The 25901-nt window shown below is 50.8% G+C and overlaps 2 protein-coding genes across 2 annotated transcripts in view; both read left to right on the top strand.

The window, feature by feature from the left end:
- The first annotated feature begins 259 nt into the window (after window positions 1-259).
- Window positions 260-22115, top strand: SGK2 (serum/glucocorticoid regulated kinase 2). The gene is made up of 14 exons (XM_044263011.1): window positions 260-442; window positions 5846-5905; window positions 6298-6347; window positions 6863-6920; window positions 7122-7205; window positions 8056-8187; window positions 9636-9748; window positions 10038-10074; window positions 11042-11128; window positions 13356-13451; window positions 14388-14543; window positions 16487-16576; window positions 20414-20621; window positions 21726-22115. The coding sequence occupies exons 2-13, from the start codon at window positions 5870-5872 to the stop codon at window positions 20576-20578; spliced, it is 1104 nt and encodes a 367-aa protein (XP_044118946.1). The 5' UTR covers window positions 260-442; window positions 5846-5869; the 3' UTR covers window positions 20579-20621; window positions 21726-22115.
- A 1476-nt stretch (window positions 22116-23591) lies between these two features.
- The window catches only part of IFT52 (intraflagellar transport 52), a 37081-nt gene continuing 34771 nt past the window's right edge, over window positions 23592-25901 (top strand). The window contains exon 1 of the mRNA XM_044263010.1: window positions 23592-23722. Coding sequence (XP_044118945.1) covers window positions 23702-23722 — 21 coding nt within the window. The 5' untranslated portion in view covers window positions 23592-23701. The remainder of the gene's footprint in view (window positions 23723-25901) is intronic.

Raw genomic sequence — 25901 nt, 5'->3', positions numbered from 1 at the left:
GCCGGACCTGGGAGGTGGGGCGGGAGGCATTTCAGAGAATGGAAATGTGACAGGGTTGAAAGGCACCTCAGAGACCCTTCCTGTGAGGGTCAGGACACACGCCATCCTCGGCAGTCCTCACGAGGCTCGGGGAGCTGGTGTCACCAGTCCAAGGTCACACAACTCCAATTGTGCAGTAGCTCTTTAAAGTTCAGAGGGTCCCCAGGGCCAGGCCTGTCTAGAAGCTGTCTTGGATTCAGGTCCAAGGTTAATTAGTAACCAGAAGGCCCTGCAGCTAGCTCCTAGCTGGCTCGGGAGCCAAGTGAGTGGGTGACAGGTTGCTCCTGACCGGGAAGGTTGTCCAGCACCGCGGGGCTGGGTTTCAGGTCAGCGGGACCATGCAGAGAGACCGGAGGGCAGAGCTGCTGCTCCCCAGGACCTGACGGAGACCCCGCATTTTCAGGTGAGAGGCTCAGGCATGAGCAGGACCCCTGCCTGCCAGCCTGTCGGTCGGGCTGCCAAACCAACAAACGGGTCACCTGGCTGTCTTCGTTTCTGGCTGCCAATGTCCTCCCTTTCCTTCCCTAGCACCCTCTCTCCTAATTCCCTTCCTACCATTTTCCTTCCTAAGTATTCCTGCCCTCCTCCCTTCCTTCCTCATCCCCTTCCTAACTCCTTTCCCACCCCTCCTTTCCGTCCATCCCTCTCAACTACCTCCCTGCCTCCCTGTCCCTATCTCCTCTCCTCCTGACGACAGCCACACCCTCCCGCCCACCCCGCTCAATTCCTTCCTTCCTTTTCTACATTCCTAACTTCTTAATGCAATTCTAGGCCATGGGCTTCGAGTCAGACTGCCTGGGTTCAAATCCCAGTTAGAGCGTTAACCAGCTTGGTGTCTTGGTCAAGCCACTTCACCTCTCTGTGCCTCAGTTTCCTCCTCCTTCAAACAGGGATCCTGGTGGTTTCTAACCCCTGGTGCTGTGGGAACAAAACAAAACCAAGCTGGCCCTTGGTGGCACTGTCATTGGTATGTCATTGGTATGCAATGGCCAGGCAGGCAAATAAATCACAGTAGTGTGAAGACAGGTGTTACAGCAGCAGTGGACACAGAGGAGGGGGTAAGAGTTTAGGGGATCGGGGGGGGGGCAGGAGGTGGTCTGGCAAGGTTTCTGGGGACGGCAAATGAGGACAGAGGCAAACGGGCTAGCCAAGCAGACCAGAATGGTCAGGGCAGTGCTCCAAAGAGAGGGAACGGAGTGACCCCACCCCCGCTGCAGCCAGCAGCCCTCGGGAGGTGTGAGCAGGTTGGTGCCATGATGGGCCAGAGGCGTATGCGTCTAAGCTCCAGCAGTTAGGAGGGATCACACCGTGCAAGTTCACGGGCATCCCTGTGGGTCTGAATAGTCATGACGAGGTACTGATGCCCAGCCTTTGGCCAGAAAATCAGAAGACAGTGGTGCAGGTAAGAAAGAAGCTACAGGAGCTGTGAGCTGCTTCGGTGCTGGAGTTCCAGTCGAGGTGATGGCAGTGTGGTGGTGGGCAATGCATGTGTCAAAGTTCTCCCCAGGCCTTAGTACTGAAGAATTAAGGGAACAGCAACCTCTCGAAACATTTTACACCAAGGTACAAAGATAAAAATTAGCTTAACCCTCTGTCACCTTGGGTTGTAAGCATCCAGCCTTTCTTGGTGCCTATGCACAAATGTATACATGCATATGTGTCTCTATTTTCTTATAAAGATGATCTCCCTGGCACACCTACCATTTTGAAATGTCCTTTTTCTGCTTGACGTTGTATCACGCATACATTCCCATTCTGATTTACAAATCTATCGTTTTCCGTCGGGCAATTTTCCATTTTATCTATGTACTCTCCTTGATATTATCAACTCATTCCTGTTTCCTCACTCAAATACTGAGCACTGATCCTATACCAGATCCTTATCTGGGTGCTGGGGACTCAACAGTGAACAAGAAAAGTCTTTGCCCTCGTGGAGCCAATGTTCTAGCACAAGACAGAAATAGTTGATGACGCGATGTCAGAGTGGAACGTGCTAAGCAGAGAAAGTGGACAGAGAGCAGGCGGGAGCGTGACCAGTCATCCTGCTGTGCTCCGGGACTGCTCTAGCTTTAGCCCCGAGAGTCTCACATCCCTAGAAATCCTCGGTCTCAGACGAACGAGGAAAATCAGTCACGCATAACTAGAAGAGGCGTCTCTCAGTGGTGACAGTTGAGCAGAGACCTCTGTGATGTTCCTGGAAGCCAGCCATGCAGGCGTCGGGGGCAAGAGCATTCTACGCAGAGGGGAAAGGAAGGGCCAGGGCCAGGAGGCCAGAGGGCACTCGGTGTGTTTGAGCGACTGAAAGAAAGTCAGAGAAGCTGGAGTGTAGAAAGCATGGGAACGAAAGTGGAGACAGTGACAGGAGCCAGGTCACATGGAATCTCGCAGACCATGGCAGACTTTGGATTTTAATCCAAGGTGTGATGGGAAGCGACTGGAGTTTCTGAGCAGCCAGGTTCACGTGGTCTGACTTCCGGTGTAAAAGTGGTGCTCTGGCTTTGGGTGGAGAAACATGCAGAGAGGGTCAAGCTAAAAATCAGGAGACAGCAGGGAGGCAAGTGATGACAGTGGCTCAGGCAGGGACGGGGCAGATGCTCTGGTGGGTAGCCGTGCTCCCTGGGTTCTATGTGAAGGTAGAGTCTCCTGGGATTTCATGGTGGACTGGAGTTGGGGGAAGGTTCCGTGTCTCTAGAACGAATTCCAAGTTGCTGCCTTGATTCTTTGAGCAGGTGGGAGATGGAAGACAGAGGAGTAGGCCGGAGCGGAGGGGAAGGAATGGGAGTCAAGACTCTTGGACGTGTTACGAGTGAGGTGCTTCCAGGCACCCAACTAGTGAACAGCCGAGAATGCAGTTAGATATATATACCCAGACTTAGGGGGCACCTGGGTGGCTCAGTGGGTTAAAGCCTCTGCCTTCGGCTCAGGTCATGATCTCAGGGTCCTGGGATTGAGCCCCATATCAGGCTCTCTGCTCAGCAGGGAACCTGCTTCCCCCTCTCTCTCTGCCTGCCTCTCTGCCTGCTTGTGATCTCTGCCTGCCAAATAAATAAATAAAAATCTTAAAAAGAAAAAAAAAAAAAACCAGACTTAGTGCAGGAGAGAGTTTGGGAGCAAGGGTAGCTAGAGGTCTGAAAACGGAACCCCGGGACAGGCCACCGTTTAGTGGCAAAGGAGGAGGCAGATCCGGCAGAAATGGAGAAAGAGCAGCAGGTTGAGATGGAAAGAAAACCAGGAGCTCCGGAAGTCAAGTGGGAAGACCGGGTGTACCCAGTCCTCCAGAGAAGCTGGGCGAGCTGGGGCCGAGGAGCCCATCACTGGCTCTGGAACGTGGGAATCACCGGTCCAGGGTCTTGGTGGAGGGCTGGGGTTAAAGCCTCTTTGGAATGGGTTCAAGAGAGAAAAGGAGAAAGAGTGGAAACTGAGTCCAGATAACTCTTTCAAGGCGTTTAACTGAAAGGGAGGACACGGAAGTGGAACTGAACTTGGAGAGGGATGTCAGGTCCAGAGAGGGAGTGTCACAGCCAGCGGGGGCTCTGAGCAGGCCATTTCAGTTAGGATTACTTTCATGATTATTCTCCCGTTCTACACTGGGCTGCTGAATAAAAGTCCCATCAGGGTCTTGTTATTCAAAAGAAATGTCCCTGTGGAGGGTGTGTGTTTTGTCAACATGACATCCCGCCCATCGACGTATTGGTTCAACATTTCTAGTTTGTTGAGAGATGGAAGGCTCTGATATTGTTCACCTGGGTTTGCTTTGCTGGGACAACCCCCCACTGGTCCCCTGCTTTTCAGAGCCCAGTGAGAACCCCCAAGGCTGCTGGGCTCAGGTCCCTCCCCGGCCAACCTTCTTAGCCCTGGCCCCGTGGATCCCTCCACTGTGGTGAATTGCAGAGGTCCAACTAAGTGCGGCATACGGTAGCCACACAGAAAGTTCCAGAAAGGCAGGGGCTGTGTCAGGCCCCTTGAACTCTTTCATTCCCCAGAACACCCCTCATGAGTGCCTGGGGAGAGGAGGGATCCCGTGAGTACTTAATTATTGCACCACATACCACTTACACAGCTGGAGAGCTGTAGGCCAACCTGTCCTTTCCTGGAGACAGTGGGCCAAGGTCCTGGAGCAGCCAGCAAGGAAGGGCCCAAAGAACCAAGTGCTCAGCAGGCAAAGACCAAGGCTGGCTGGACTGGGCCAGACACCTGTGCCTGAAACACCTACAGATTCTTGGAAGGCAAAGTGCTCTCGGCTGCCTTGGATGAGGTCTCTAGAACCTTAAGGAGTCTGTCTATGCCCAGCCTGGGTAGGCCCCAGGGAGCGCATCTTCTTACAGACAAGCCCCCTACACACACAGACACACACACACAGCCTGAGCCAAATACTCTCACACATTCGAACAAGCCTCAGGCGTCAGCAGGGCGTTCCCGCAGCTGTTGCCCACCCCCCCTTCCACCCACCCCCCAGGGGGAGGTGATGTCCCTGAGAGAACCGAGGTCCCTGGTCCCATCCTAAGCGCCGCTGGATCCCACGTGACATTAACAGCCCCCTTGCTGCTGTTGCTGCTGCTGCGGGGAGTTCTGAGCTGGGTGCCGGGGCCGGGCCGGCGCCAGGCACAGACACTTCGGCCCTTGTTGGGAGAACAGAGAGAGGCTCTCTTGTCCACGGCCTGTCCTCCGGCTCCAACTGCCGGTTCTTCCAGTGGCCTCTCCTCAGGCTGCACAGGTACGTGGGGCTAGAGAGGCCTGGGCCCCGCAAAGGGGCCTATGGGATCAACCCAAGAGTGGGTGTGGCAGCATTATGGGCCCTCAGGGAGCACGGACCCCGGGCGCTGGCTGAAGCCAGGCTACACTCCCTATCAGGCAGATCTAAAGCTCATTCTCTCAGGATCCCACGGGCCTGGGCCTTTTGGAGCAGCCTGGGCTAGGGGATTCCCTCCTTTCCCCTGGGATGACTTTGTCAGCGCCCAAGGCCACAGGAGTGGTTGCTCCAGGATCCTCCCTCGTAAACACGGGTGGTTTTTTTTACCTAGAGAGTCTAGGCTGTTGTCCAGGCCCCCCGGTGGGTCAAGGCTGTGGTCCTGGGATGTACAGTACCTACATCCTCCATGAGCACCTGGGTTCTTAGGTGGGATCTCAGTTCTTCCCCTTGGCCTTCCAAGCAGGCATATGCCGTGAACATCCTGAGCCAGAGCCCGGACGTACCAGCCTCCTTCAGCCTGCAGCGTGGGAGCAGGAAAGACACTCCTAGCTGCAGAGACCAACTGGTCACACTCTTCAAACAAACACTAGCCAGGCTTGGGTCATCTCTTTGTGGCTCTAGCCCAGGCCCCTAGGCCACTTGCCATTCCAGGGGCATTAAGTAGAAGTCCATGTGGCAGGGAGATAATAGTCAGCACAACACAGATCCCAGCTCAGGGAGGTCCCCAGGAATTCAGGGTTGCAGTATGCCTGTCTGGGAGCCTGGGGAGCCCAGCCTTCCAGCCCTGGCCATCCTAGCCTTCCAGGGCCGCCCTGGTTCACAGGGATCTTGCCACACTGGCTGTCCCTAATCCTTGAAAACGTTAAGCCTGGGAGGGATACCCCTGGGCATTCTCCCTGGCTCCTTCTTGAGATGTTTGGTTAGAGAGGCTGGGTTCAGGGTGTATCGGTTCTTGTCCCTTGCAGGGATCATCAACCTTGCGTTGGAGGTGTTCAGACTGGCAGGTGCATGGGGTTGGGGAGGAATGGAGAGTGCAGCAGTGCCTAAAGCCTTAGACAGGTGACACTCCTTCCCCAACCACAGCTCTCTCATGCCGGGTCCCTCTTGTGTCCCCAGAGCCCACCTGGTCGCTGCCATAGAATGGACTCTAGCGGGGCTGGGATGCCCAGCCCTCCGGTGAGTAAGTCTTGGTTCCCCTACACACCACCAGGGGGCTCCCTTCCTCCTCCAGGGGAAATCCGGGGGATGCTCAGGCCAGCCTGGTGGGCCCACCTAGAGTAGGGGGTGGGGTGCTGACAGGGGTCACTGTCAGCTCACGGAAGTGGGCCATTTACAGGGTAAACAGGGCACAGAGTTGGGCAAGAGCTTCAAGAAAATGGGGTGTTAGGAGAAACAGATGAGATGGCGGGTGATTGGGTGGGTTGGTAGACCAGTGGAAAGAAGGAAGGAAGAAGCAGGCAGGCTAGTAGAGAAGGGAGCAGGGCCTAGGCCAGGGGAAAGCAGGAGGCTGAGGATCCTAACACTCAGTCCCTGCTGATCTTACTAACCTTTCTGTCAATGTCTACCAGCCCTCAAGGGCCAATGGGAACATCAACCTGGGACCTTCAGCCAACCCAAAGTGAGTTCTGGTCTTTCAAGCAACTTTCCCTTGGGCTTCCTTCATACCCGGCTCCCCTCTCTTTGGGAATCAGATCCAAGTTCTCTGGTCTACCGTCAGGACCTTCTGCCACCTGGGACCCAGCTTTAGCTCCCACTAATTCCCCAGGCTTTGCCCATGCTGAGTCGCATGCCTGAAATGTACCCCAAACTCTGCATTGTTAGCAATTCCCCACCCTTCAGGCCCTTCTCAGGTTTGGGGGGGAGCAGCGTTCTTGCCTTCTTTTCAGTTTTGTCAGTTTTCTCCCCAGCTTGTCTGTTGGTTGCTTGACTGTGGATCCCCAGGGGTAGGGGTCTGTCCTTCAAGTCCTCTTGGCTGGGAGAACATGGCATGCTTCAGTGGCCAGGAGGCTTGACTCTTGGAAAGCTCCCTCTGTTCCCCAGCTTCCAAGTCAAAGAGAAGCCTGGATTTCATATCAGGAGCCAGGTTTTCCAAGTCCACAAATGCGGACTTGTGTTCTTCTCCCTCCCCTGCAGCGCCCGGCCCACCGACTTTGACTTCCTGAGAGTCATTGGCAAAGGGAGCTATGGGAAGGTGAGTGACACAGGGAGGTTGGGAGACCTGGGTCTTCCCTTCCCCGGACTTCTCCACCCTCTGCCTGTCGCTTGCACACACAAAGCAGGAGCTCACAACTGTAGAATCCCGGACGCGGGGCCAGAGCAAGCGGCTGATGGAGAAATCCGAAGCTCAGAGGAGTCATCCCTTGTGGGGCCTTACGTTTGTGCTTCTCCTCAGGTCCTGCTGGCCAAGCACAAGTCTGATGGGATGTTCTACGCGGTGAAGGTGCTGCAGAAAAAGTCCATCTTAAAGAAGAAAGAGGTACCAGAGCTCGTGCTCAGGCGTTTCCCCTCCTGCTTCTCGACCCCAGCCTAAGATGTTTTCCCGAGATGGGTCCCAGTGCTGAAGGACCCACGGGGCTGGGTGCAGCTGTGATCACAGCAGACAGAGGGCCAGGTAGTGCTGACGGTGGTGACCCTTTTCAGAGGACCCAGCCAACCAGCTCATCCGTAGGGCTTTCGGGAGGACCCCATCCCAGCCCTCTGCCGTCCCCTGGGAAACTCAGGGCTCCATGGCCGATGAGTCCTCTGCCTTGTCTAGCTGCCAGCCTTCCTGCATGTGCAGTGTTGGAGCCCCTCAAGCCACAGCCAGCCCACAGTTCTAGCTTGAGTCTCTTAAATTCCAACCTCTTGCGGGGTACAGAGCAGGCCAGGAGAGAGGACCATCAATCAGAGGGCTGAGGCGAGGAAATTAATATTAACAAGGACATCCTGAGGGCAGATAGCAGAGGTCTTTAGGGAGGCCTGGCAGTTGGCCTCAAATGTGCGGTGTCCAGGCAGGAAAAACAGCATGAACAAAACCATAAGTGGGACTCCTTCTATGCGGTAATCACGTGTGCTTTCCTTATCGCCCCTGGAGAGGGTCAGAGATTTCTGACCCAGGAGCTGGAGCTGCACGCACGAAGCTGGGGATAAAGCTGACCATTCAGAATCCTGGCTACTATGCAGGGAGCCTGGCTCTGAGGACACAGGAGCCACAGTGGGTATTTGAGCAGGGGCATGAGAAGGTCCTGGGCAGGGCAACCCCATGAATGAGTGAGGCCACGTGGGCTGTGCCAGGGCACTGGGGGCTGTGTGGGTGATGACATGCGCCCCTAACTATGACCCCACAGCAGAACCACATCATGGCGGAGCGCAGTGTGCTGCTGAAGAACGTACGGCACCCCTTCCTTGTGGGCCTGCGCTACTCCTTCCAGACGCCTGAGAAGCTCTACTTCGTGCTGGACTATGTCAACGGGGGAGAGGTGGGTGGACCCCTAGGTCCCAGGGAGGATTCCCTGGGCTGGGCTCTTAAATGCCTGGTACGTGTACCAGATTCTGGAATGATATCACCTCATCCTCACAACAGACCCATTTTGTAGCTGAAAAATCGAGGCTCAAGAGGTAACTCCCTTGGGGCGCCTGGGTGGCTCAGTGGGTTAAGCCGCTGCCTTCGGCTCAGGTCGGGATCTCAGGGTCCTGGGATCGAGTCCCGCATCGGGTTCTCTGCTCGGCAGGGAGCCTGCTTCCTCCTCTCTCTCTCTGCCTGCCTCTCTGCCTACTCGTGATCTCTCTCTGTCAAATAAATAAATAAAATCTTTAAAAAAAAAAAAAAAAAGAGGTAACTCCCTTGCTCACGGCCACCCAGCCTGTCCCTGACAGAGCCAGGATTTGAATGCAAGTCTGTTTGGCTCCCAGCCCCCCATTTCTTTTTTTTTAGCCCCCCATTTCTTGACTGCCCCCACACAAGGCTGCCCAGACTCACTTCAGCACACCTGGGCAAGGTCAGTGTTAGTGGAGTTCTGTGGTCAAGATTTCCAATGCCCTCTTTTTTATACCACAGGCCACTGCGGGGACAGGGTGGGGGGTGATGGGTCCCTGTGGTGAACAGAGACCCAAGGCCACCTGGTGACCCAGAAGCACAGCAGGGGGCAGCTAGGCCCCATCCTGGACTGTCTGTCTGGGCAGGTGATCCCAGACTGAACCTGTATGACCTCATGACTTTTGGCCTGATACCAAGAGGTGGGTTTTGCTCTGGATCCCTAAGTCCCCTGGTAGAGGTAAGGCCTTTCCCAGGCCAGCAAAACAGACCAAAGCAGTTGGCCCCCGGATAGACCTAGGCTGGGCTCAGTTTGACAGCTTACTGCCTGGGGCAAGGAAAGATGCATCATCAAATGACCTGGGGTCCCATGGCAGCTCTGCCAGTTATGTGCTCCCTGGCCTTGGGCAAGTCACCTGACCCCTTCCAGTTGTCTCTTAGGTGAAACTGGCATCCTATTTGATACCCTAAAGGTAGTCAAGAGACTACCTTGAATTAATGAGGTAAGAGACGTGAAAGGGTCTGGCTTTGACCCTGGAATCTGGTAGCTGCTCAATCCATGTGAATTCATCTCTCCTGCTGACACTCTGGACACCCACGACTGCTCTGTAGTGTGGGGGCCAGCATGCCCCCCACTTTTTAAGTAGGCTCCATGCCAGCATAAAGCCCAATGTGGGGCTTGAACTCACAACTCTGAGATCAAGGCCTGAGCGGAGATCAAGAGTCGGATGCTTAACCGACGGAGCCCCCCAGGCGCCCCAAGCATGCCCCTGTCCATCTGAGAACATTGCAGCTCAGAGAGCGGGTGACTCGCCCAGTTGCCCCCCACTCTGCTCTCTAGGAGCCGGAGCCCCCGCCCAGAGACCCTCTCTCACACACCTCCTCCCCTGCCAGCTCTTCTTCCACCTGCAGCGGGAACGCCGGTTCCTGGAGCCCCGGGCCCGGTTCTACGCCGCCGAGGTGGCCAGTGCCATTGGCTACCTGCACTCCCTCAACGTCATTTACAGGTGAGTCCCACCTGTGGCTCCAAGCCAGCTCTGGCCCTTCTGCCAACAAATGCCAGGGGTCGTGTGGACACCTAGGTCCTGGTGAACTTGGCCCTTTGTCCAAGGAGGACGGCTCAGCAGTGGGAGTAGAGTAGGAGCTTCCTTTCTGGCATCAAGTGCCCATTCTCCCTGGGCTCTCACTCCACATCTCCGTGAGCCTCCAGGAGCAGTCTGCCTGCCAGGATCCTGAGTCTCCTGCTCTCCTCACGAAGGGAGACATCACAGTGCTGTTTTCTCTTGTTTTCTGCAGGGATCTGAAACCAGAGAACATTCTCTTGGACTGCCAGGTCGGTGTGTGTGTGTGTGTGTGTGTGTGTCTATATCTGTGTGCTTATGAGCATGTGTGCAAGCATCATGCCTCGTGCATATGGTTAGGGATGCATTCAGTTATGTGTGCACGTGTGTGAGTGTGTGTGTGTGTGTGTGTGTGTGTGTGTGTGGTTTGCGGGGGGGCAAGTGGAGGCTCTTGGACTTTGTAGTTTCTCCGTGTCTTAGACTGGGTCCCCTGGAAACAGATGGAGTGTTGAGTACAGATGGTTATTGGGGAATACTCTTAAGAGATCCAGTTTTAAGGGGTTGAGGAGGCAGGACTGGGCAGAGGAGGAAGCCCACTTGCATTGTGGTTGCAAATGAGGTTGCCTTGGCTGATCTTACAGGGGTGGGGAGGGTCCAGGCTGGGGCGACTCTTTAGAACCGTTCCAAACTGAGGCAAGGAATCTGGGCTTTTGTGCCCTTGAATTGACCGGTCACTGGGTGTGGATTGCCCCTTGGGAAGAACGTAACTTTGGGTTAGAGGAATGTCCCAGAAGTGGGGGATGGGCGTGACAGCTCCTAAAGGGGAGAGCTGAGCAGAGTATCCACTCACTCCGTGACCTCCACCAGCCATCCAGCTGCCACACGATATGGTTGTTTTCTGAAACACCAGCTCTCTGTCAAGGGAGCTGCCACTGCCAGTCCCCTCCAGCGACGATATTCATGGAGCTGCCATGTTGTAGGGCATGGGTCTAAGTCTGTGATAAGCTGGGGGGAGGGGGCAGGCAGACAGTGGAATGATACCCCCCCCCACCTTGCCCCTTGTACCGCTCCTGCATCCAGTCTAGGAGCTATGGGTCTCTAAGTGGAGCCTATAGCCTATGCCAGAGGCATGAGACTCTCCAGCTGCTGCCCTGGGGTAAAGCATCTGGGCTTTGGGGTTAGGCCTGACCATCCTTTAGCTTAGACCACCTTCCAGCTTCTACTCACCCTCCTCTGCAGGGACACGTGGTGCTGACAGATTTTGGCCTCTGCAAGGAAGGGGTAGAGCCTGAGGATACCACGTCCACATTCTGTGGCACCCCAGAGGTAAGTCAAACCTTATAGGAGAGGTCAGAGGTCAGGCCATGAGCGGTTGAGCTTAGAGCCAACAGGTTCCACCGGGTTGGGGGAGGCCCAGTCCTGTCACCCAAGCCCTTGCCCTGAGCTGGCTTCTCCTCTGCCTTGATTTTCTCATCTGTCTAATGGGGGCACCAGCTCTGGGGGCTGCTGGGGAAGTTCTGCAGCAATACTGTCTTAGAAGAAGAGAAATAGCCATGCAGACTCTATACTCAAGGTAAAGTTTCCCAGCAGCCACATTTAAAAAGTAAGAAGAAACAGGCAGAATTCATTTTTGTAATATATTTTAATTAACCCAGTATATACAAAACATTGTCATTTCAGCATACAATCAATATGAAGTTGTTGAGATAGGTTGTTCTTGTAGCCACGTGCAACGAGGGGCTGTCATGTTGGACGGCCTGCCCTACAGGGTGAAGTCCATGTGTGGCAGGAGGGCTTGGCCTGACAAGTTAAGAACAGGGCTGGCGAATACAAAATGCTGGTCTACTCCCCTCTTCCAGCTGCCAAGAGCCGGGGGGGCTAAAATCTGTGGGTCTCCGCAGTAATCCATACATGTCTGTGTGTCCTGCCAGGCTTCCTGGGAGTCTTGCAGGTGAAAACCTTACCCTGGACTCCCAACAGGGTGTTGACCCTTGGACCTTGGACCCAACGGGGTTCCCAGTTGACCGATAATCTGGGTGGGGGCTGGGAGGCAGAGGCTGTAGGACTGGGAAGTGCCTCCTGATCTGGCATAGGACAGGACTTTTATCTGCTCTGTTGTTCTCGGTATGCTAGAAAATCTGGATCTCAGATCTCGGCTGGGCCTCCTCCATTTGGGTTTGGAGCAGCTGATGGACAGGTGATCTTTCTGAGCAGGAGCCATTGTCTGTGTTTGCATATATGGCATGGTGTCCACTGGACAGAGCTGGTGTCCCAAAGCTTGACAGCCCAGCTATCTCTTCCTTGGACATTGCCAGGGGTGAGGAGCAGGGCAAAGGACATCCCGGATTGTGGAGGAGACAGGGGGCTCCAACACCTCACCTCTTCCATAAGTCAGCTACTGCTGTGATGCCGGGAAGCACAGACAAGAGTACCCATGGTTGCTCCCATTGTTCAAGGCCTGCACACACATCCTGTTATGCCCAGATGAGCACATAGCCTTAAAACAGCCCCCAGGGAGGGATCCTGCAACCCCATTTTACAGAGGAGGAAATCAAGGTTCTGGGAGGTTAAATGAGCCTCTCCTGGGGCTCAGGTCTGGGTAACTTCCTGTCCCTCCCACATCCACACAGTGTCTCCAAATGGCTCTTGTCGGTTGCTGAGACTCAATGGCAGAGATGCCAGACTAAGGGGTCACCCCACCCTTGGGTTTGGTAGAAAGCATAGATCTGCCTCAGGTAGTCTTCTTGTTGGAAGGCACAGCTCTGTGGCATGCATTCATCTGTCACTAGGAACTGAGGTGTCCCCTCCTCTTTCCTGATTCCTATGCATCTCTGTTACTGAGGTTTCCACTACAAGTATGTGCCGCATTTACTTACACTTCAGCATTAGTCTCCCCAGTGCACTGTGAGTACTCACAGGGTTTTCTGGTTCCCAGGACACTGATAGGATGCTTTTGTGCAAATTAGATAAAGGTACCCCCTTGGGTACCTTTAATAGAGTAATAGAGTTACTATTACTCTATTAAACATTAATCAAGTTGCCAGATATAACCCTATACTAGGGTTGAGTTAACTTGGTGAGTTAATCACTGCCAGGCTTACAACTCCGTATATCCTTTTGGCTGGTACTTTTGTATTGTGCACCACTTATACAACCGTGTAAGTCTACCTTTGCACGTTGGCAAAGGGTCAGGCACAGAGTAGGCCTTTGGCAGATGGATGATGATTGAACATACGCACGTGCATATCACAGCAGGATCAACCCCTGGTGATCTTTTTTTTTTTTTTTTAAAGATTTTATTTATTTGACAGAGAGATCACAAGCAGGCAGAGAGGCAGACAGAGAGAGGGAAGCAGGCTCTCCGCTGAGCAGAGAGCCTGATGTGGGGCTTGATCCCAGGACCCTGAGATCATGACCTGAGCCGAAGGCAGCGGCTTAACCCACTGAGCCACCCTGGCGCCCCCCTGGTAATCTTTTCTTCTAAGTGCCCCGTTTACAAGTGGGGAGACTGAGGCCGAGTGTCTTTCAGATAAATGTATTTTCTCCTCAACAGTACTTGGCTCCAGAAGTGCTTCGTAAAGAGCCTTATGATCGGGCAGTGGACTGGTGGTGCTTGGGGGCCGTTCTCTACGAGATGCTGCAAGGCCTGGTGAGTGGGCTGTGAGCATCTGCAAGGGACATGTGGACAAGGCTCCAGGAAGAGATGGGGGTGGGTCTCTCCCTTGTGTGGCCTCCTCCGGCTCCTCAAGGAACTGAATGAGCCCATCTTTCTACTCCAAGCTCAAAAAGATGATGTCAGGATTATGGATGTTTCTTCAATAAGGTTAGTTAGCCCTTTACAACACACCATCTCATCTATGACCCCTTCGGCAGCGAGAAACAGCCTTGGGAGACTGCCACTGGAGGAGAGGGAGTTGTTCTTATTTACCGGGAGGGAAACTGAGGCCCAGACAGGTCGCAGTGCCGGTAGTCTGTGGAACCAGCTCCGGGCTGCCTGCTCAGAGGGACACTTGTGTAGACTTACCCTGGCAGACACTGCTCTGGTCCAGCTTCTCTAGCAGAACGTGCTGGATATGAGAGATGGGCTCTGTGGAGTCAGGAAGAAGAAGCAGAAGCAGGAGGCGGGATAAAGAGTCTCAGGAAAGAGTGGGCTCTGGGCATGGAGCGGGGTCTGGCGCTCTTCCTGGCCATGTGGCTCAATATCTTGAGCCTTGTCTTGTCCAACAAATCACTACCCATCTTCAAAGACGGCTGTGAGGCTAGGCTGGAATGATGAGGGCAAAAGTGTTCACTTTGCAAAAAAAAAAAAGTGTTCACTTTGCAAAGCGCAGATTTGGTGCCCAAGCTGGGTTAAGAGAGCTGGGATTGGGGATGCTCCTGGGCGGTCCCCCCTCAGCCCTCCCAGCGGCCCTCTCCCCTATGCCGGAAGTTAGGTCTCTATTTCTCTCCAGTCTGTGGTGTGAACCATTGTGCAAGACGCAGTCTGGCTGAATCCTTCCATTACCTGGCTTTGAGCCAAGTCTCTCTGAGACCTTTCCCCACTTTAGCATGGATGAGCCTCCAGCTTCTCTCTCTCTCTCATCAGCCACCGTTCTACAGCCAAGACATGTCCCAGATGTATGAGAACATTCTGCACCAGCCACTGCAGATCCCTGGGGGCCAGACTGTGGCTGCCTGCGACCTCCTGCAAGGCCTTCTCCACAAGGACCAGAGGCAGCGGCTGGGCTCCAAATCAGACTTTGTAGGTGAACTGCCAGCAGAGCACTAGTCCCTGATGGGGGTGTTCAGCTTCCTGCAGAAGCAGCTCAGAAGCACAGTGATGGGCATCCAGCTCCCCTCCAAAACCAGGCATTGCAAACTCCTTTGTTTGGAAACTCACAGCTGCTACTACTGCTTCATTACTTCCTTTAGTCCAGTTCTTGAATTCATCCAATGTTTACTGAGCACCTGCTATGTGCCAGGCATTGAGCTAGGTTGTAGCGAGTCAGTGGGCTGGGTCTATGCCCTTGATACGTTGATTGGGGGAGGCAGACAACAAACAAACATTATGATATATAACGATTACAGAGTTTGACAAGCACCACGAAATAAATGAACAGTGAGCCAAGATAGACAATAATGAGAGGGAGTGAATTTACAGTGGCATGGTGAAGTAGGTCTTCTCGGAGGAGGTGACAACACCTTTTTTGCACACAGCATGTACAAAAGTCCTGTGGCATGAGCAAGAAGAGTGGTCCACTTTGCTGGATTTTGAACAGGGCTCTGGCAAGACCCAATTTCAGTTTTAAGATGTTCCTCTGGTTTCTATGCAGAGAGAGGACCGGTCTTGGTTTTTGCCAGTGCCAGGCTGGGCATTCAGGATACAGAGATGAGTAATTCACTCTTGATTTTTATAATGAATTCAGGACTTTTTTAAATTAAAGTAGAACTTGAAAAATAATCTTATATTCTCTAGTCAACAAGAGATAATTTGAATTTATAAAAGAAAGACCATAGTGCTTTTCTCCCTGGAAGTTTGCTTTCTCTTCTAGCACAGTGGTTGTGATACACGGACAGACTATCTGGGTTCAGATCCCTCCTCCACCTTCCTCGTCCTTCCTAGTTGCAGAACCTTGGGCAAATTGCATAACTTTTCTCTGTAAGCTTCAGTTTCCCCATCTGCAGTGATAACACCTAGGTCACAGCTGCTATAAAGATCATGTGAATTAATATATACAAAGCCCTTAGGCCAGGGCTAAGTGTTGGTACCCGGAGCCCCACATGCAGGATACCATGAAGTGTAACAAACATTTAGGGCATTTTCCCACCCATCCCTGGACACTCTCATGAAGACTAGTCCCCTTCTTTCAAGTGGAAATTTGCATCTTAAAAATATGTATGATTTTTCAAATAAGGGATACATTCCCATAGATCAAAACTCAAAGGATATTAAGAAAAAGACCCTTTAGTTACCCAGTTCTTTAATTTACAGGCAACCAGTGTTAATCCATTTCTTGAGTCCTCAAGATCTTTTGGATCCGGCTCTTTAGCAACTACACGGGGCATGGGGTGGGGAACATTTATGATGTAGGGAGCTGGAGAATCATTCCTTGTCAAACACGGATAGAGAGGGTCCTGCTGGGATAGGAGGAACTTGATGCTGACATTGGCTTAGATTAGGAAAGAAGTAGTGAACGAGGCCCAGGGCTGAGTCCTAAATTCTGGTCTCCAGGAAACTGCAATTTTGGGGGGGGCTTAACTTCGGTTACCTTCCTTACTGAGCAGATGTGGTCTATTTCTCTGGTTTGCATTCTAGAAGAATCAAGATGCACTGAGGCAGGTGGATGGGGTGGGAAGATCCCTGGGAACTCCAAAGGCAGGTTCTGTACTTGTTCACTGACATACCACCACCATGTTCCATGGTGCTGGCATAGAGTAGGTGCTCAGTACATAGTTGAGGAATGAATGAATGCTATAGGAGAGGAGGTGATATAGATGATGGTGACGGGAAGAGGCCTGGCTGCAGAACAGCCCTTTGTCCCCTGAAACCAGCTGGAATTACAAGTTACTTTCCCAGTTAAGGTTTTAGAGCTTAACAGCCAGCTGCCAGTAGAGTTGGAGCTCCCAGACATGAGGAGTCAGGGGATGGGGTGGGGAGGAGTGCCGTGGGGAGGGCTACTTGTGATCAGCACCTTCTTCCTACAGCTTGAGATAAAGAATCATGTATTCTTCAGCCCCATAAACTGGGATGACTTGTACCACAAGAGGCTGACTCCACCCTTCAACCCAAATGTGGTAAGAGGTCACTGTGTTGTTCCATATTCTGGTTTTCTGGGGCCGGTGGGAGAGATCTGGGCCACTCTCTTTCTACAGGTGGGATAACCAGCGGCCCAGGTCCACATGGTAAGTTAGAGGCAAAACGGGGTCTAGGCCGCAGAAGTCCTGACTGCCGGTCCGGCTCTGTGTGATGAGCCACACTGCCCCCCACCACCCCTTCATTCTCAGCACCAATAACCTTCATTGCAGGTTATTTATTTATACTATTTAAAGCACTCTCTGGGGACTCCTGGCTGGCTCAGTCAGTGGAACACATGACTCTTTGATCTCTGAGTTGTAGGTTCGAGTCTCATGTTGGGTATAGAGATTCCTTAAAAATAAAGTCTTAAAAAAATAAATAAATAGGGGCACCTGGGTGGCTCAGTTGGTTGAGCATCCTTCTTCAACTCAGGTCATGATTGTAGGGTCCTGGGATCAAGCCCCACATCGTGCTTCTTGCTCAGCGGGAATCCTGCTTCTCCCTCTCTCTCTGGGGGCCACTCCCCTTGCTTGTGCTTTCTCTCACTCTCTCTCTATCAAAAAAATAAATAAAATCCTTAAAAAAATTTTAAAAATAAGTAAATAAACTCCTTTTTGTCACATAGCACACCCAGATGGAACCAAGTCCTGTAAAATTCTTTTTTCCCCTGATAGTAAAAGTGACGTATATTCATTATGGAAAGTGTGTAGGGGTGCCTGGGTGACTCAGTCAATTAAACATCTACCTTTGACTTAGGTCATGATTGCAGGTTACTGGGATGGAGTCCACATCGGGCTCCCTGCTCAGTGGGGAGCCAGCTTTTCCCTCTCCCTCTGCCTGCTGCTTTGCCTTCTTGTGCTCTCTCTCTGTCAAATAAATAAAATCTTAAAGAAAAGAAAGAAAGAAAGTGTGCAAAACAGTTTAAAACAGCAAGGTGGAAAAGCTTATTATCTCACTGCCCAAGAGAAATTGCTGCTGGTATATTCCCTCCTGTCTTTTTCTATGTGTTTTTACATAGATTATACTTAATACATATAGATATCCTCTCCCCTTACCTTTCTTTTTTTTTAATATTTTATTTATTTATTTGACAGACAGAGATCACAAGTAGGCAGAGAAGCAGAGAGAGAAAGAAGAGGAAGCAGGCTCCCTGCCGAGCAGAGAGCCCGATGTGGGGCTCGATCCCAGGACCCTGGGATCATGACCTGAGCCGAAGGCAGAGGCTTTAACCCACTGAGCCACCCAGGCGCCCCTCCCCTTACCTTTCTTTTCTTGCTAGAAACCAATGCCATTATTTGCCCCAAATCATATAAAACTTTATAAGTATCATTTTATTTATTCATTTTTAAAAAGATTTTATTCATTTATTTGACACACGGAGAGAGAAATCACAAGTAGGCAGAGAGGCAGGCAGAGAGAGAGGGGGAAGCAGGCTCCCTGCTGAGCAGAGAGCCCAATGCGGGGCTCGATCCCAGGACCCTGAGATCATGACCTGAGCTGAAGGCAGAGGCTTAACCCACTGAGCCACCCAGGCGCCCTAGAAGTATCATTTTAAATGGCTACATAATATTTCAACCCTCCATTGGTGATATAATGTATTCAGCCATGCTCCTAATGGTGAACTTTAGGTTATTATCATTCTTTCTTTATCATAAAAGTACTGATGAACACTTTTAAGTGTGTTTCTTTGCCCAGGGTTCCAGTTATTTCCTTAAGATGGATACCAGGTAGGGAATTACCAGGTCAGAGAATGTGAACCTGTTTAAGTTCTTTCTTTCTTCTTCTTTTTTAAAAAAATTTAAGTAATCTCCCCATTTTAAGTAATCATCCAAAATGGGGCTTGGACTCAAGACCCTGAGGTCAAGAGTCGCTTGCTCTCCTGACTAAGCCAGCCAGACACCCTCTAGGCTCTTGATTCCCTAACTCTGCAACGGGGAGTAAAATCCACTTCCTGCCAGCAGGGTCTGCTGGAGAATTCTCATCTTTCTTTCTATAATGTGTGCAATTGTTACTGTTTTCAGCTTTGCAAATTTGTTAAGTAAAACATGGCATCTCATCCTGTTTTAATTTCTTTTATAGTGAAGGTGGTTAGTGTTTAATTAGCAGTGTTAATTAGTGCTGATATTAATTAGCGGTGGCAGTGTGCATGAAAGGAGCCCCATTTGAAGGAGACACTGGAGGTTCTCTCAACTGCTTGCAAAGCGTCCCGCAGTGTCACGCTGCTTGCATCCTCGTAGTTCGCACACCTCAACACTGCCAATGTTTGCTATCTACACCTCGCCTTTTGTGAATTACCTATGCACGAAAGTCTCTTTGAGCATCAGAGTCTTGACAAGTTGTCAGATAGGATACTCTCAGTCCAGGTACCTGGAAAGTTTCTTTATCTGGGGGTGTGGAAAAGACCCTGACGATAATATTGAATGTACACCTTGGAGAGAGAATAATGTAAAAAATGCTAGACAGGGTGGTAATAGAATGCCCCGAGTGGACTGTAAAGTGATACATACTGGGGGTGGGTTCCTCGTTCTGTTGTCTACAGCTGGGAGACCTTGAATATGTATCTTTAACATCAGTATCATTTGTGAAAAAACAGAAAACATCTGTCTTATCTAGGACCACACAGCTAGCAAGAGCCAGGGCCAGGATCCACACTCTGGTCTTGGAACCCTGGTCCCTGAGCTGGGACCCCTGTGCCCTGTGACCTTTTTGAGAAGCTGGAAACCATGGTCCATTTGGTTCTACAGCCTCAGGCTTGCATACTCAAGCAGATCTGTGGACCCTTCCCCTTGCTCACCTGTTCATTTCAGAAAACCCAGGTGGTCTAGTGTTCTCCAGAGGCTGTGCCTTCTTCACAAAGAGGATGGTTCATTTAGCTCATGCTATCTAACAAGCCACCCCGCAAACTAGGTGTCTTCAAATACTTTTGTATTTCATCCCAGTTCAGTGGTTTGGTTGGGTGAGTTTTTTTGGCCGGTGCCAGGCCAGCCAGTCTCTGTCGGGCTTTATCATTCCAGTGGTCTAGAACTGCCTCACCCAAATGCAGGGCAGTTGGCCAGCATCTGGGGTGACTGCATTCACCTTCTGAGGCCTCTCCTACTCCAGCAGACTTGGGCTTGTTCACGTCACTTGTTCAGACTTGGACTGGACTTGTTCACATGGTGGCCTAGGGTTCCAAGGGCAGCAGGAGAGAACAACTCCCACTGTGTGTTTTTCAAGTCTTGGCTTGCCTCCCATCTGGTAACGTCCCATTGTCGCAAACAAGTCGCATGGCTAACCTGTATTAAAGGTATGGAGAGCTGGACTTCAGCTCCGAATGGCAAATGGAGGATGTGTGACCATTTTTATGATCTCACACCCAGGTCTTCTTCCCTGACGGCAAAAACAGCCAGTCACTCTCTACCGTATTTATTTTATCTTCTTCACAAGGCCTGTCAGCACCCCAGATTGTCTATTTGTCTATTTATGTACATGTTCATTATCAGTCTTCCTACCCTCTGCATAATACAGGCTCCATGAAAGCAGGGGCCCATTCTGTTTTGTTCTCTCCTATTTCCAGTGCCATGAACAGTGCCTGGTAGGCATTCAGTAAGTGCGTGTTGACGAGACTTGTCTGAGGGTTGGTGTGGAGCAGGCAGGATGCCAGGAGGTTGGAGGCACTGATACATGGCTAGTGGGCCACGAAATAAAATTACTAACAAACACATGTGTCAATGTCAGCTAAAGGTGAGTATCCTCAAGGCCCTCAGAAGGAGACCTAATATCCCTCTCAGGTCTGTGGGTTCCTTGAACAGCTCGGACTCCCGTGTTCCCATCTCACTGTTGGTTTCTATTCACAGGCAGGACCTGCTGACCTGAAACACTTTGACCCCGAGTTCACCCAGGAAGCTGTTTCAAAGTCCATTGGCTGCACTCCTGACACTGTGGCCAGTAGTTCTGGGGCCTCCAGTGCCTTCCTGGGATTTTCCTATGCACCAGAGGATGAGGCCATCCTGGACTACTAGAAGAGAAGTGTTCCTAGACTACTGTAACCACTGAAGACAGCTGGTATCCTTCAGGAAATATCTTCCTTACCTAATGCTGCTAGTAACAGAGACTCAGAGTAACAAGGACTTACATAAGGTTACATATATCTTTCCAGCACATAAAGGAAGAATGTTGTTAGGTGGTCCAAGGCTGGTTGGACAGGTCTTCAGATACTGAGGCTTTCTGTATTTCTGCTGTGCCGTCTTCGGCAATTGGCTTCCAATATTAGGATTTCTGCATTGCCACAAAGTGGTTGCTGGAGCTCTATAGTCACTGCTTCTGTGTCCTGGGCAAGGAGAATGGAGGCAAGAGCAAAATAGCATCTTTACGGAGCTTCCCCAGAAGCACCCACCAATGGCTTCTGCTCATTAGCCATCTACTCCGACCTGCAATGGAGGCTAGGATACGTGGTTTATTAGCTGGGCACATTACCACCCTTAAAAACACAGGCTCTGATGCTAAGAAATGTGGGGTAGGCAACCAGCATCTCTCTACCAAAGGATCTCTAGGTGTTTGGATTTTTATCACCACGTGTAAAATGACAGAGATGTCATTTTATATGTAACCTTTAGGCTATCCCCCGACATGCTCTCATTTTTCTCTGTTGATGGTGTCTTTTTCTTTGTTGTGGGTGGTATTGGACATTTGTTTTTAGCTTTGCCTGCCTGACATCTGAACCCTTTGCTATGTCCAGAGAATCTCCTAGCTCGTGAGCCCTGATGAAGGGCAGTAATTACCTCTACTTACAGTGGCTGAAAATGCTAGAGAACTGACTTTCCCAGCCTCCCCTGCTGTGAGGGCCAGGCATGTGGCCCAGGGAAGCACCTGTGCCAGATTTTGACTCAAGAAAGGGACTAGAACCTTTCATGTGGTAACTGTGGTAAAAGTACCCGCAAAACCGAGTAGGATGGATCATATTGCCTTATTTCCATGGCAAAGTGGTTCGTTCTTTTTTTTTTTTTTTTGTCCGCCCCAGACCTGTGGTTCATCAGCTACTTCAGGGTGGGATCATTGGCTTTTTGGCTTGTGGACAAGGGGAGAACTTTAATATCAGTGTGTGCTGGTGATTTTACTGCCTTTTCTTCCTAACCCCACTCTTTCTCTTCCTTTTTTTCTCCCCCTCAGCTTCTTGCCCCAAAAATAACAGGGGATGGTGCTGGAAAACACACCAATGACACTAACACTGACCTACTGAAATTCCAAGCTGTATCAGGAAGAGTTACTGTTACCCTATGACACGTGCTGAGAACTTTCAAAGAAACGCTCTGATTTGGTTTCCATCATAACAGCGACTGTTAATTGACAAATGTGGAACATGATGGAGAGCCCCTTTCCCCCAACTTCCCAAAGCAAAAAGCAAGAGTGTGATTGTCAGTAACGTGATAGTACTGTCAAAAGTACACAACCTGCTATTATGGGTTGTGAAACACACAATGCTTCCATGTGGTCGAAGATTGTAAAGTCGCAAAATTTTCACCAGGATAGAAAATAAAAATGGAGAACTATGATATGGAATGGATCATGCTTCATCTATGTTTATTGAGCACTTTCTGATCTTTGCATGCGTTATCTACAATCCTCACAATAAACCAGCATTTAGAAATTATTAACCGCACTTTACAGATAAGAAACATTCATTCTGATAGATTAAGCAACTTGCCCAAGGTCACCCAGCAGGTACAAGGCACAGCTGGGAAATGAACTTGGTGGCTGCTCAGTTTTAAACCCGCTGGTCTCCTGCAGGCTTCAGCAGTGGGAGAAGTGCTCTGAGCACGCCCTCCTTTAGGTTTCTAGCAAACACGGACCGTACATCAGGCAGAACTCCAGACCTGTCCAAAGCCTCAAGTGGCACAGTCTACGCCCTTTCTAATGGGAATACATCACCTCGGTCTTACTAATTTTGCACCAAAATGCAGCATCCCCATGAAGAGAATCCTCATCCTCTTCTCCATTTTTTAACTTTGCAGTGACAGTAGTTTAAGGCAAAGAGAGTTGTGTGATTCAAGCTCCTAAAACCGCTACTACTCTGTACCTATTTACAAACATATATGTAAACCCAAACTGCTGGTTGACTCTCTGCTCTTGGTTTGAACCAGCAAGGAAGTGGCATTGCAGTCCACACTCTCTCAAAGGCCGGCAAGGGGCGCTCCCTTGGAGCGAAGGATGGCCTGTTTGTGGTCACGGGTGCCTGGCTTTTCATTTTGAAGGCGATGGCAGAGCAACCTCTATGTGGCTTTGGCTTTTTGGCAGAGCAGTTCCTTCTCCAGCCTTTGCCTTCATGAACATTACTCTAGTTAATATTAATCATATCTCTGCTCATACAGGCCGCCTTTCAGATCATCTCCGGGCCCTCACAGCTCCCTTAATCATACAGTTTATATTATCACTGTTTTGTAGCATCTGGCCAACGTCCAACTCCCGGTCTGGGGAGGCCCAGAGGGCGGGGCTCACGACCATACCACGGGCCTGCCGCAGGGGCGCTCAGGGATGCTGGGCTCATCAACGAAGAACTATCTCAGTGACCATTCGCACCCCTACATCTAACCACCCTCTCCCAGGAAGTCCTTCCTGGGCTCCCAAGACCCTGAGCCCCTTCCACGCAGTGCACGGAGCACCTAATCTGCGTTCGAAGAACCCGCACCCCGACGCAGAGTCCGAGCCGCCCCTCGGCTCCGCACCTGAGCCCTTGGGTCTAGGCTGGGGCATTCCCCGTCCCCACCCCATCGGAAGCCTTCACTCTTCTCCCTCAGGGTGAAGCGAAGTTTGGGTCCTAGGGTCCTACCATTTTTATCAGTCTCTAAGAATACTTGACATTAAAGGACGAAGCGAGGTGGGCTTTTCTTTGGCTTAAAGTTAATTCACGTTCCGTTTGGGTTTACCCCTCAGCCATCATAATGGTACAGTCCCGTATTAGCCCCGCCCCCTGATCTCCTGCCCCGTGACGCTCTAGGCGAAATGGCGTCTTCCTGTTACTGTCGTCATTACGTTGCTCCGGCGCAGGTCCCCGCCCCAGTGCGCCTGCCGGGCGCGCCGGCACGCACCGCCGTTGCTAAGAGGCCTTGGATACCTGGCGGCGGGATGCTGGGCGGTGTCAGGTGAAGATGGTGGTCACTGGGCCTCAGGTGAGAAGGCCTCCGACTGGGCTGAGCTTGCCGGGCCGTTGGGGCTGCCTGGGGGCTGGGGAGGGCGCGCCGGCCTGTTCCTGAGGCCTTTGGGCCAGTCTAGTGGAAAATCGAGATTGGTTGGGGTAAAGTAAACTGGGGCCGCGGATGTAGGCCTGGATGCCGAACCTCACATTGGGTTCAAATCCCCATCGCCTGCGACTGGGCGGATTTTTTATCGTCTTGCTGCGTACGAAAGAGCATTGGCCTAGGAATGGTGACATCTAGTCTCAAACCTTTTTCCTAGGAATCGTGCTCCTAGGAACTTGTCCTACAGCAAAAATCATGGCAAAAGCTGATGTATGTAAATTCCAGTGTGTTTGCGATGGCAGAATCATTGAAAAGATGCCCATAAAGGTGGTGATTGAGTTCATTATGGCATAACTACGCAAGAGTGCATACAACCTACTAGCCTAAGTAGTAGACTTTTTTTTTTTTTTTCAGGAAACTGGGAAAAGCTGGATACAATATTGTGTCTACATAATGGGAAGAAAAGAGTATACACAGATGGTTGGAACATGAAAAGATAGTGGAGCTGTAATCATAAGCCTTTTATTTTATTTTTAATTTAAGATTTTATTTATTTATTTGACAGAGACACAAGTAGGCAGAGAGGCAGGCAGAGAGAGAGAGGGCGGGAAGCAGTTTCCCTGCTGAACAGAGAGCCCGATGCGGGACTTGATCTCCCGACCCTGGGATCATGACCTGAGCCGAAGGCAGAGGCTTTAACCCACTGAGCTACCCAGGCGCCCCAAACCTTTTATTTTTTAAGATGACAAAATTTAAAGTTCAACTGGAATAAAAAAAAATATATGTGAGGCTGGGCAGGAAAAATTCTAAAAAGTAAGGGCAATAAGGAGGAAAAGCTCTGCAGCACCACCAGATAGTATAAAAGTTGTAAATTAATAAAGTTGTAATTTGGGGCGCCTGGGTGGCTCAGTGGGTTAAGGCCTCTGCCTTCGGCTCAGGTCATGGTCCCGGGGTCCTGGGATCGAGCCCCGCATTGGGAATCTCGGCTCCGCGGGGAGCCTGCTTCCTCCTCTCTCTCTGCTTGCCTCTCTGCCTAGTTGTGATTTCTCTCTGTCAAATAAATAAAATATTAAAAAAAATAAAGTTGTAATTAAAATAGTATGGAACTGGGCAGGAACTTACATGCAGGTAGAATGTAATGGAATTCAGAATAGATCCAAATACAGGTACTTACAGAAATTTATTATGTAGTCAAGGTGGTATTTCTTTCTTTCTTTCTTTTCTTTTTTTTTTTTTTTTAAAGATTTTATTTATCTGATGCAGAGAGAGAGATCAAAGCAGGCAGGCAGAGAGAGAGGGGGAAGCAGGCTCCCCGACAAGCAGAGAGCCCGATGTGGGGCTCGATCCCAGAACCCTGAGATCATGACCTGAGCTGAAGGCAGAGGCTTAACCCTCTGAGCCACCCTAATGCCCCTCAAGGTGGTATTTCAAATCAGCCTCGAAAAGGTCGTTTTGGGGTACCTGGGTGGTTCCCAGATTAAGTGTCTGCTCCTGCTCAGGTCATGATCCTGGGATCCTAGGGTGGTAGATCCATGCGTACTGACATGGAAAGATACAAGGTTAGGTGAAAAAAGTGTGTTGCAGAATAGTGCATATTATAGGATCCTGTATCATAAAAAAATTATAAGTTAACACATGTATAAGAAGAATCTAGAAGACTATGTCCCACACTTAACAGTAGTTAGCAGAGAGAAATCAAGTGGGAAACATGGTTTAAGGGCATAAAGATAGGGTGATGGTCATGAGAAGAGGCTGTTAGAAAGGCCAGGGCAAGAAGTGGGAGGCAACCTAGATGTCCATCAACAGATGAATGGATAAAGATGTGGTATATGTATACAATGGAATACTATGCAGCCATCACAAGAAATGAAATCTTGCCATTTGCAATGAGTTGGATGGAACTAGAGGGTATTATGCTTAGCGAAATAAGTCATTCAGAGGAAGACAATTATCATATGATCTCCCTGATATGAGGAATTTGAGAGACAGGGTGGAGGGTTTGAGGGGTAGGGAAGGAAAAAATGTTGCTGGGGGGTGGAGGGGTAGGGAGAAGGTGGTTGGGTTCTGAACATTGAGGGGGGTATGTAATATGGTGAGTGCTGTGAAATGT

This window comes from Neovison vison, chromosome 8 (genome assembly GCF_020171115.1).
Source record: "Neovison vison isolate M4711 chromosome 8, ASM_NN_V1, whole genome shotgun sequence".
In the NCBI taxonomy this organism is placed as follows: Eukaryota; Metazoa; Chordata; class Mammalia; order Carnivora; family Mustelidae; genus Neogale; species Neogale vison.
The sequence above is the reverse complement of the archived record's forward strand: the minus strand, read 5'-3'. Positions and strand labels throughout refer to the sequence as shown.

Coding starts and splice junctions, on each gene's coding strand:
- SGK2 (XM_044263011.1), top strand. CDS start 5,870: ATGGACTCTAGCGGGGCTGGGATGCCCAGCCCTCCG. Junction 6,348..6,862: donor GGACCTTCAGCCAACCCAAA/GTGAGTTCTGGT, acceptor CCTCCCCTGCAG/CGCCCGGCCCACCGACTTTG. Junction 16,577..20,413: donor CACCCTTCAACCCAAATGTG/GTAAGAGGTCAC, acceptor TTCTATTCACAG/GCAGGACCTGCTGACCTGAA.